General features: G+C 35.4%; 3 protein-coding genes across 3 annotated transcripts; 1 reads left to right on the top strand and 2 right to left on the bottom strand.

The window, feature by feature from the left end:
- Positions 1 to 1,584: 1,584 nt before the first annotated feature.
- Positions 1,585 to 2,399, bottom strand: CBG26218 (the record flags this gene model as incomplete). The annotated part of the gene is made up of 3 exons (XM_045244732.1): positions 1,585 to 1,935; positions 1,982 to 2,146; positions 2,196 to 2,399. The coding sequence occupies 3 exons, from the start codon at positions 2,397 to 2,399 to the stop codon at positions 1,585 to 1,587; spliced, it is 720 nt and encodes a 239-aa protein (XP_045097929.1).
- Positions 2,400 to 3,690: 1,291 nt separating this feature from the next.
- Positions 3,691 to 9,305, top strand: CBG00389 (the record flags this gene model as incomplete). The annotated part of the gene is made up of 12 exons (XM_045244731.1): positions 3,691 to 3,749; positions 3,798 to 4,092; positions 4,145 to 4,306; positions 4,352 to 4,584; positions 5,412 to 5,505; positions 5,589 to 5,673; positions 5,722 to 5,920; positions 5,978 to 6,143; positions 6,375 to 6,642; positions 8,661 to 8,753; positions 8,806 to 9,091; positions 9,140 to 9,305. 12 exons carry the CDS (start codon positions 3,691 to 3,693, stop codon positions 9,303 to 9,305), a joined length of 2,106 nt encoding a protein of 701 aa, XP_045091559.1.
- Positions 9,306 to 9,417: 112 nt separating this feature from the next.
- Positions 9,418 to 10,690, bottom strand: CBG00388 (the record flags this gene model as incomplete). Its single annotated transcript, XM_045244730.1, has 6 exons — positions 9,418 to 9,432; positions 9,638 to 9,883; positions 9,930 to 9,984; positions 10,031 to 10,168; positions 10,460 to 10,520; positions 10,567 to 10,690. The coding sequence occupies 6 exons, from the start codon at positions 10,688 to 10,690 to the stop codon at positions 9,418 to 9,420; spliced, it is 639 nt and encodes a 212-aa protein (XP_045091558.1).
- Positions 10,691 to 11,606: the final 916 nt, after the last annotated feature.

Below are 11,606 nucleotides of genomic sequence, written 5' to 3'. Positions count from 1 at the left end.
GGAATACGGAATAATGTGCTGTGGTTTTCTGAAAGCGGGTCGCGTGCGGTCCGTATACGGTTCCTATTTCAACCGCGCGTGAACGCTGAGCGTCCGTAACGGATTGTTCGCGAATCACCTGTGATGTTATTCAAGCATTCCAATTTTCAGGCGAATAACCACACATTGCGCAGTACAAGTGATGAATAGTAACACGTGCCATATTTTCTGAAACAATTACAACTTCTCGAGTCGCCTCAAAAAAACTGATTTCACTGAAACATTGCGAAATCCGTTAGATATTTGAATTAAATTTTTGGAATTATAGATTTTATGCATTTTCAAACCATTTGAATGGTTCAACCTTTCCCATTTTCGAACTGTTTTTGTCCCACGTCACTTGGAACACCTGGTCCAATGTTCTCCTAGACAAACGACATGTCACTATTTAGATGGATTCGTTGTACTTTCTTCTTTGTCCTGTCATACTCATGTCAAAACATCTTTCATATTGTCTGTTTATTGCCCCCTAATTACTTATCTGATTACGTAAACAGTATTCTAACAATGTAAACAGAGGGCGTCGTTTCCCACGGGGAAGGATTAGCCAGGTCCAGGTGCGATAAGCCCCGCCCCTTTTTCTCCAATGGGCCTCCGAAAATCAGTTCAGTTGTTCGACGTTTGTGAAGTAGGCTAGTTGGATAATGGGCTAGTTGGTCTGGTCGGTCAGTTGGACTTTGGTTCATACTGGAAGAGCTTATCGCTAGAACAGGATTCATACTTTGAATACTGATCAGACTGAGAACAATAGGGTTTTTTCTTGGTTTTTCCCTGGTAATAAACCATTTTCCCTTTCTATGTACTGAGCCTCTACGTGGGGAGAGGGATCAACAAACTACATTTGTCTGGCTAATACAGTACACGAAAACCCGAATAAAATCTTGTTTTTTCTCTTCATATAATAAAGGTTTTTAACTCTGAATTCTTATTTTAGCTCATGGCCCAACAAATTATATCTTGTATAAACTTCCTCTGCTTCCTGTTCGCTGAAAAACTAATGATGAAAATTGAAATTTTTCCAGAATTTATAAGAGAAGGTTCGAACTCAAGCGATGAGAAAAACTTGATAGAACTGTCATGGGCTGGAGAAAAGATACCAGGACGCCCACATGGCGTCCCTGCGTCTCACTGCAGTCTTGTATAGTTCCTAATTGGAGGAACTGATGCTGGCAGTCGAATCGAAACAAGGAGAGAAGACTAAGCTTTACTTCCAGCACGACAATGCGGGACTGGTATCCTGGAATCCAGAAACTCACTGGTATCCAGGAATGATCTCATCGGATTATTACCCTCTTTTCTATTGATAGATGATTATACTCCTTCCGAATTCCCCTATCAAAACACAAAATTCTCGCCAGAATTTTTAAAAACTATTCCAAAGCTTTAAATAAAAAAGGAATTTCAAAAAATGTTTCCCTTGGAGTGTTCAAACTACTGTTTCCTGATTTCAAATGTCAAGCTATGCCTTCGAAATTCCATTACAACAATTTCATTGAAATTGGAAATATTATTAGAGTTAGGAAATGAATCAATTAGTAGGTATAATCATAATTGGAAATTATTTGGATTTTGAATCCTCTCTTCAAACTTGATAATTGGAATTTTCAGAAACTCCCTTTGTCGCTTCTCAGGAATATCCAACCAGTTTTGCATTCTCCTTATTACATTCTTCTCATATCCCCAAACCGATTGCTCATTGTTATAAAGCATCCAGAATAGATTTTTCGTGATATTCAAAATATTGACTGCGATCCATTCCAATTTCAATTGATCATTTTCATCATTTGGATTGTGACATCTCAGATAATAATCAAAGTTCCATTCCAATTGGTATTGATCAAATGGGAAAAGAATTTCCTGGTCTAGTCGGTCCGTGGCTTCTTCCATTGTCAATTTCTGGAAATTTTCTATGAAAAGTTTCAGAAAATGGTTGATGATTTACCTTCTGCATATCACGTGGTTTTTTGAATCCCGACTTATATTTGAATGCATAATGATCCAGATAATTTAGATAATTAGGATCGAAGAGGGCTTGTACAGATGGCACTCGATAATTAAGAAACTTGTGATTCGTTCTTTTTACTTTTGGCACTTTCTGAGTTCTAATCTGAAATTATATGTCACCTCAAAAAAAGTTTTTTTAGCTATTTACTCACCACTGTCTTATTCTGATCTTCTTCTGAATGCTTATTTTTCGGTGGCCCTTCAAACCAAAAATTATAGTATGCAGCTGGCTTTTTGGAGACGGTGTTCACTTTTTTTGAGGATTTGCGTCGTGGTTTGCTTTGTAAGACTTCGGAAGAGCGCCAGGTTACTTGTGGGTTTGGAAGATTTTCCATGATTTTGCTGGAAAAATACATATAATAGAAAACGGGAGCAAAAGCGAACGTAGCATAAACTTCTGAAAACAATGAAGCGAGAAAAAGAGAACTGGAGACAGAAAAAAAAGATGACAAGTAAAAACAGAAACATTCAATTTGTGCCGCGCGACAGGTAGATCAAAAGGGTCTCAAAACATTTTCGAAGGCGGTTGGCGCGAAAATCAAAAAAGTAGGTCTAGAATTGGTGGTTATTGATAATAGAATTGAGCAAAATAGAAATTTGACCATTCACGCTCTCCCACAGTATAATTACGAACTGTAAGTATAATTTTGATCTATCTTGAAAAAATTTGGTGCGAAGCATATTTTCAGCATTTTTCCTGTATTTTTTTGGTGATTCAGATGATTCAAATAATTTTTTAAATTCAATATTTGGTTTTAGAATCCTGTTTGATCGGGAGAAAGCATTCCGGAAAATGCCAATCAAAAGATGCGATTTCGCGAGGATTTTGATTCAAAAAAAGTTTTATCAGACGAATCAAAAATTCATCCATACAAAAGGAGGAATAGGGGATTGTGGTTCTTTTAAGCTATAGAACTCCTAGTAATGTTGAAAACTAAGAGAGGAGATACATTTTTTATCTAGCGAACCATGAAAATGGAATTTTTTTGTAATATATTATTTTCTCCCGGAAAAAAGATAATGCAGAAAAAAATAAGAAAGTTTTTATAAACCATTTGAATCATTTTGGATCTCCAAAAAATTAGATAAAAATGCTGAAACTGTGCTCCAGACCAGAAATTATGTATCAAGCCAACTTTTTTCCTGGCAGATCAAAATAATATTTGCACTTCGTAATTCTACTGTAAATTCTTAAGATTATCTTTTTCTGTTTTTTTTTAATAATTCATACAAAACTCAATTACTCAATTATTCAAAAGCAGAAATTCGACTTCCTTTTAGTACCAGAAATAAGTGACTTCACACTTGCCTAATTCAATTGCAGCAACTAAATTTCCAGGTGAAACGAAGGAAGTCAAGTTCTGACACGTGCATTCATAAAATGGACGGAACCTTCTCCGAACTTCTAGTTCCTGAATTGATAGATCATCTTCGAGTTGTTCACATTTACATATTCCTGTTTACATTCGCAGTATGTTTAGTTTTCATGATTATTTTGTTTCCATTCTGTGTGTATGTTAATAATGCCAACCGAGAACGAGATGAAGCAGTAAGAGCTAGCTTTAAGAATTTTAAGAGAGAAATTTTCAGACGTTGATTTTTGCTTTCAGTAATCATTTTTATAAAATGGTTTGCAAAACTTATGCCATGCTTATAGTTTTAGTAATTTCTGTGGGTTCAACTTATTACTTCGGCTTGGGACAGATGTGAGTAAACTTTGACTTTGGAGTAATTATCCACAAATCCTTATTCAGGTTATTGATCCATTTCACAATATTAATCTCTGTCTCAATATTTTTCGCCCTTCACATAATTGCTCAAGTGTTCCATCTACTTATCTCAATATTGGCAGTTTTGAAATTCTTACTGTATTTCGTTCCAAAGACCGAGAACTTTATAGTGCTCGCTCAGAAAACTATTCATAAAAGAATACGATGGATTTATTTTGTCTATGGAGTAAAAGAGGCTTACAACGCGTATGGATTTCTAGGTTGTGTATTTGGTCAATGTCGTAAACAGGAAAAATGGGAACTGGAATTCAATTATACGGTAGATTCTCAACAACAAAAAATATTTTCAAAAAAAATCTGCCAATTTTCAGATTGGTTTTTTTACACTAAAATCTGTCCTGATTGTTAGTTCTTTTTTATATGTTCCAATCGTGATCAGTATCAAAAAATTGTCCAATTTAAGAGTGGTACAAGAAACTCAACCCCAAAAGTACATAATTTGGCAAGCAATGATTACAATGATGGTAAAATCGGTGAGTTACATCGTATGTTGATATTGAGTTTTATATTAATTTCAGATATCACTTCCCGTTGCAACAGTTTATCTGTATTACGATAACCAGTACGAAATCGATATAACCCTCGTGATTCTATTTCTAATCATCACTGATATCATTCTGCTCCCACTCATCATCCAAATATCGTATTTAAGCTGCAACAAAAGAAATGTAGAGGCATTGGTTCAAATTTTATTTTGCTGCAACTTGTGTAAATCGCTGTGGAACCGGATACAGTTGAAAATTATGATTCAGTATGACTCCTAATGATTATGAAATTTAATGAAGATCCATTAAAAATCTCTAATTTTTTATCTCGTTTGCCGTGAAACCTGTAATAGAAGGGCTTCTTAACTTCTAATTTTGAGCCAGTTTTTGTCAGGTGACACATTTTTGATACCTTGCATGGAAATTGAAATAATTGAGCTAGAAATCAGAAGAGTGGTATTAACTTTTCAGATACCGTGTTTGTTTTTTAATGAAGTTTAACATCTTTAAACTGTTTCAAACGGATGAAGAATTTTTTATTTTGTAAAAAAACATTAGATTGCTGACCTCATTTCAACATTGAACATTTTGAAATTTCTGATTCCAGTGATCTCAAGTGAATTGAACTGTGAAAAAATTGAAAAACACATAACTTCTCTGATGACACATCTTTTCAATATTTGGACTTGCTCGACCAAAAAGTTTTTGCTTTTCGATTTCCATTAAAAAGTTCTAAAAAAATTGTTATTTTATCTCATAAAAGAAGCCTTTTCCAATTATTGAGATTTTGAAATCCATTTTCTATTCTTGAAAAAAAAGAAGATTTTAGAGTTTTCCCATGAACTGATATGTTTTGAAAAACTGAAAAGTTTTCAGTGATGCCTCACGGTTTTCAGTAGGCGGTGTCTTACATACATTTCTAAGAAATATCAGAAAAAGTATGCTCTGGTTTCAAATTTCAGCATCACAATTTTTTTCGAGATTTACTTTTTCAGGTATTTCAGAACTTGGATGCTGTTCAAAATATTCTTGGGGCAGTCATTTTTCGAGTAAGTTTCAGATGTATCCTAAATATAGGGTGTGTAAGTTTCAGCCCAGTTTTGTATAATTGTACTGGAACAGATATCCATGTGGTCACTCATGTATTAATTGGTGTTCTTTATTTCTTTTTAGGATTTATTGCTCAGGTTGGTGAACGTTGAAAATAAGAGAACTGGACTACTATTATTTAAAGATATTAATTGAGTTTTTTTGAAATTTCATTTTTCAGACCCTGTACATTTTAGTCTTGAAATCATTCTGGTTCAAGAAACCCTTCTGGGAACATGCTTGTTATCGAATCATGTTTTTCTTGGGTGAGCATGTAAACCTTTAGAAAACTCTAGAAATCAACTCTTTTTCAGGAATCCCCGACATTCTTAGCTTGATTGTATGCGCAGAGTTTGCTGGAATCTGGTCTCTCCTTGGTTTACACTCTTGCTATGACATGGAATTTTCAATTATCTCCGGCTGCTTGGTTTTCGGAACTTGGCACATGAGTTGTTTCTATGTCCTCATATTGGCATTTAACCGGAGTTGTGAACTCGTGGCGCCAAATATAAGGTGATTTAGATAATTTTTTTTTGAAATTTATGAGTTATGATTCATCTTCGTTTTTAGCCGTCTCATTTTCAATGGGAAACCTCTAAAACTCGTTCTTTGTCTACCAATAAGCTACTTTGTGTATTTTACTTTCTTTACAAAGCCTCTCATTTATAATGTCCATGAATCGGCATTCATGCTAAATCCACTCACCAAAGCGACAATGAATTTCTATCCAGAATTGGTGAGTTTTGAACAACTCACATACCATAAAACCTGTAATAGAAGGGCTCCCACATTGTCAATCTTGAGTTAATTTTTCTTGACTCATGGGCAAGATATCAAAAATGTGTAAACTGGTGGAATGTTTTTGTATTATGATTAGTTGACACCTTCTTGGCTCAAAGTTCAAAGTGAAGGGGACCTTTTAATACAGATTTTAAGGTGCTAAACAAGTAAAAAAAGTCATTTTCAGTTCACTGTATATGGCTTTATTATCAACAACTTTTTTGTAATCTTTTTCATTGCGGTCAACTACTCTACAATTTGTATCTATCTTCTCTATCATTCTTGCTCCACTAGCATTCAGAAAGTATCAAAAGTATACCGCCAAATCACTGTTCAATGTCTCGTGGTATGCACTTGTCATTTTATAGGGTGCTTTTTATACATTTACATGCAATGCAGACAGATGCCAAATGTCTTCCGTATAATTGCACAGTTAGCATGGATTGGAAACCATGGTAAGAAATGCTATTCTCGCAAAAGAAAGTTTAAAAAAAATACAGGTCTCCCTCCTCTGGTTTACATTATTTTCAATTCCTCCATTCGGTCGAAAATCACATTTTGTAATCTTCGTATTGTTCGATTACAGCTCCATCCCAAACAGATCATGGCCATAAATCGCCTGCTACTATTTTCTAATGCTTTATTTACAACATTTTTCAAGACCAACAAATAAAATAAGGACTGCAGCAACGACTAAAATTATTACGCAGAATGATGATGTCGAGTAGAATATCAAATCATCACATGAACTTCCATACTGCATTATACAAAGCCACACAAGTCCAACTACTGATCTGAAAGCAAAATTTTTATATTCTCTTTTTTTTTTGTATTTTCAACTCACAATACAACAATCAGCAGCCATATCAGATCAGGCAAAAGAGGTCTTCGATTGAATTTTTCTCGTTTTTTCGTTAGTTTTTTGGTTTCTATAGCATCCATCAATACAACCGAATCGCTGTTGTACCTTAATCTAGCAAGTTCATGAGACACCGAAAAGATCCTTTCAAAAAACAGAAGAATTCCTACTGTAGTTAGCCATATGCGTATAAATTTTTCTTCTGAGCAGGTTTTGTATTCTGTGACTCCAAGAAAAATGAACAGTGTAGCAATAAAGCAAGATATAGCTGTGAAGATGGAGTTTGTGGTGGCTGAAAAAATGTAATACGTCTCACCGTAAAACCTGTAATAGAAGGGCGCCCATAACTTCAAGCTTTCAGCCAATGTATCTCGGTTTCTGTCACAGATATAAAAAAAGTTGTCAACTGTTAAATTATTTATCGTATTATCAGAAGTGCTTTGTCAGTTGATACATTTTTGATATGTTCCATAGGAGTCAAGAAAAATCCAGCTTAAATTTGACAGCAAGTGGCTCCTTCTACAGATTTTACAATAGTCATCAGTTCAAATAATTTACGACTTCTCCAAGAAGCTAGAGACTCTAGGTCAAAGTCCAGATGACTCTTTCTTAACCTACTCTATTTGAACGTTCTGTTTCGAAAACTAATCAAACTTACAAAATCGTTCGTTTTGTTTTTCAATATTCTCTTCTTCCTCAAACTCAATAATTCTAGAATTCTTCGAGTTCATTGTTTCCAGGGACATGATGCACCACACTGACAGAAATCTATTGAAAGTTAGGGGTAATCGGGTAGAAGTGATTGAAATAAGTGCTGATAAGAAAACTCAATTTCAGCAATCAGAATGAGAGAAGAGCTATTTGTCAGTTGTGTTAATCTGAAGTCACATTTTGATTATTGGAAATGTATGACTTTTTTATGTTCTTTTCTATTAATTTATTAAACAACGAATGCATGTTTTTTCTTGTTCCACGGACAAGCCAACGAACCCATTCATATCTAGTGGATGCTTATTTGCCGACTCTGCCTTGTCAATTGTAAGAAAAAAGTTCAAGTTATCGTGTTCCTTCCTAAAAGTCCACTCAAAGCGTTAATTGTGAACTCATATATCTCATTTCTTGTGAGAGATATCACAAAGCGGTCAATTAACAAAATATTTATCATCATTTCAAAAATATTTTGTCAGTTAATCACTTTTCGATATCTTTCACGGGAAATGCGGTAGTTGAGCTCAAAGTGAACGGTTACCGTGAGCTTCTATTGGAGGAAAACCGTACTTTATTTTCTTGCATTTCCGAGAGGCAAACGTTTTCCTCTGTCTCTGAAAAAGTCCATAAAGGCGATTACCAGCAGAATTTTTTTCTAATATCCATAACTCAATTTTGCTATTATTTTGAAAAAACAACATTATGTTTACTGCATTTGCAGAATCAGCATTCTACAATACTGACTCATCAAAAAACCTATCGGTTTGATGTTTGCGCTTCTTAATATACGTTTATTTACATTGTACCTCTCTCCGTACCGACTCTCTATCATTCGTTGAGTTTTCGAATTGGAACTCACTTCATTTCGAAAAAGTTTTTTCATGTGGCCATTTTCTCTTTTTTCAGCTTCTTCGATGTCACAGAAGAAGGAAACAAATATCAGCGTTGATCCCTTCACGGGTCAGGATGTCTTGAAAACGAAGGCGTTCTCATGGAGAGGTCAGTGACAGAAAATAACATGTGTCTCTTAAAAATAAACTGAAAATTCCAGAAATCCATCTTCAAATTTTTTTCCTGACTATTCCTCTTCCACTGTTTTTCATAGTCACCGGAATTCTCCAAATCAATGATTGTGACACGTCTCTGGCTATTTGGATGATCATCATGGGAATTATGATTGGAGTTGAATTAATCCATGTCTCTGTATTCTTCCACAGAGCGGCTGTTCAAAAGAATGAGATGGATTTGGAAGATGACGATATTTTCGATCACTATGAGCCACTCAAAGATCCAATCGTGAAACGCATAGTCAGAATCCACTCGGTCACTGGTCTTCTGTAAGTTTCTTCCCCAAAAAGGTTTTTATGAAACCGAAAACTTTTCAGGTCCTATTTCGGAGGAGTCAAATGCTATCTCATTCTTATTGGAAGTTGGTGGTGCAGTGGAATGGTCTTCTGGCCAAGTCTTCTTATATCTTTGTTCTATTGGGTCACAATGGCAGCTCTTGTGGTTTACACCTGCAAATATAAAAACCGAAAAATGATTATTTGATTTGTTTCATTTGCAAAAGACATGAACCCATTTATTAAAACCAAAGATATTTAACAATTCCGATTGCTTCGAAAAATTATCATCAATACAGCTTTGTTGAACTTATTGTTTTCTACTGAACGGTTACCTGAAATTTTTCTGTTTAAAATAAAATTCTTAAAATTCCTACCTCTGCTAATTTATTCAACTTCTCAGCTACACACTCGTTGAACTTCGTTGCATGATCTGGTGATATGAATTTCAGCAATTCGCGAGCATTTCGGTAGTACTTTGTATGAAGGGAGATCGGAAAACGAGATTTTGAAAACATTAAATTATTCAGTAAATGTTACCTTTGTATAATCTCCGTTCATACAATCCGTATGCGATGAAGCAATTCTCCACCCCTTCATAGTTAACTCCAGGGTGTATGGTGAGCCTTCTTGGGTCTTAACATTGACAAAAATGAGGTCACTGGTCCTTGGAAGCATTTCGGAGACACTTATGTCTTCTACTTCGTGGGCCAACTCGTGAACCGCAGCAATGGCTTCAAGTTCCAAAGGTCCAACGTCATCATCCGATGGAATCACGCCGCCTTCCTGAAGACTAAATTAGAATTTCATTTCAACCGTTAAAAGAACTCACCATTTCATGACGTCTTCTATTCATATCGGCAATCTCTTCCAACGAAATTGGAGTTCTAAAATACTTCTCACTCTGCTTAGTCAGCAGAACCGAATACTCACTTTGGAATCGACATTTTCGGGCTGATCATTTGATTTATGTAGGCGTTGTCGAACCCGAATTTTTCCTTCTCTTCCAAAGTTGGCGAAACAGCACGAGAAGTTCGGTATACCTGTGCGGCCGCGTTCCAGCGTGCTGAACTAAAAATGAAAAGAATAGGAAAAGGTTTAGAGAGAAAGGAAGCTGAAATGAATGCAATTGTGTATGTGTTTGTGTGGGAAGAACGATAAACAAAAGGAAAAGAGAAGCTGAATGATAAACAAAACTATGTAACATAATAAAATAACAATGGGACACAGAAGATTTTCAATGGAAATCGAAGATGTGGATTTTTGATCTTTTGATTCCGATAAGAGGCTCCGGGCAGTTTTAACGATTCCCCTCAACAAAAACCGAAATCTCCCGAACATCATAAATATCCAATAACTCACTCTTGCTGCTTATACAAAGGAGAAACTTTCAATGTGTCTGCCAAAGTGTTTGCATTGAGAGCTGAAAATTTCATCTTTTAATATATCCATTTTTCAAAAGTTCTTACCGATAGGAACGTTTCCACATATGCATGCCGTATTGGCTACCGTGGCGGCTCCCGAGAAAGATCTTGTTCGATTGGACTTGGTGGGGGTGCTTGGAGGAGATTGTGGAGGAATTGGGGTAGACATTCTGAAAAATGAAAAAACATATAAAACATAGAAGTAGATGAGAGAAGAGAGTTGAAAAATTAAAAGATACATTTCTTCCTGTAATAGAATCCCATCCAAACCGTCAACTTTGAGCTCAAATATCTCGATTCCTGTAAAATATGTCAGAATGATGTCTACCGATAAATTATTTATAATAATATCACCAATATTTCATCAGTTAACAAATTCTCCTATCTATCATAGGAACCGAGATATTTGAACTTGAAGTTGACTGTTTGAGTAGGCTTCTTGGTTTAAGAGGAAGTGCGGTAATTAGCATTGGAACGGTTGATAATAATTCATTCATTTTTTGGTGACTGCCTTTCCAACTGATTATGTCAAATTTCGTGAAAGCGAAAACTTCGCATTTGTGTTTGAAAACTGAGATAATGAACGAAAGAAAAAATCATTCTGAACGAGTTGTGTAACAACACAACTTTTTTAAAAATCTCAGAGACCTGGCCTATTTTTGAGGAGAAGCTCAATAACGGTTGTGTCAGTTGGTACTTAAAAGTGTGAGCGGTAAGTTTTAAAATTTTTTGAAGACAATTTATGACTTTGAAAACTTTCACTAAAACTTTATGAGCCTCCTATGTTCAAGAACAGAACACCAAACAGATGAGTGAAATCATTCATTTAAACGAGCACCTACTTAACAACAGCAGTTTGAAAACTCCTGAAGAACCTATTCACGAGGAGACTCAATTACGTTTGTGTCAGTTGGTTGGGTCACAGCTGTTTGAGAACCTTCCTAGTGAAAACAACAATCGTCTCGTGTTTCAACGACCATCACTCGTCATTCAAGACGGAAAAATTTTGAACGTCTTAGAAGGAAACCTGATGTCAGATTGTGTACAGAGAATAATTTGACAGACATAGACAGGAAGAAATTTGT

This window comes from Caenorhabditis briggsae (genome assembly GCF_000004555.2).
Source record: "Caenorhabditis briggsae complete genome, chrIV, whole genome shotgun sequence".
NCBI classification, from domain to species: domain Eukaryota; kingdom Metazoa; phylum Nematoda; class Chromadorea; order Rhabditida; family Rhabditidae; genus Caenorhabditis; species Caenorhabditis briggsae.
The sequence above is the reverse complement of the archived record's forward strand: the minus strand, read 5'-3'. Positions and strand labels throughout refer to the sequence as shown.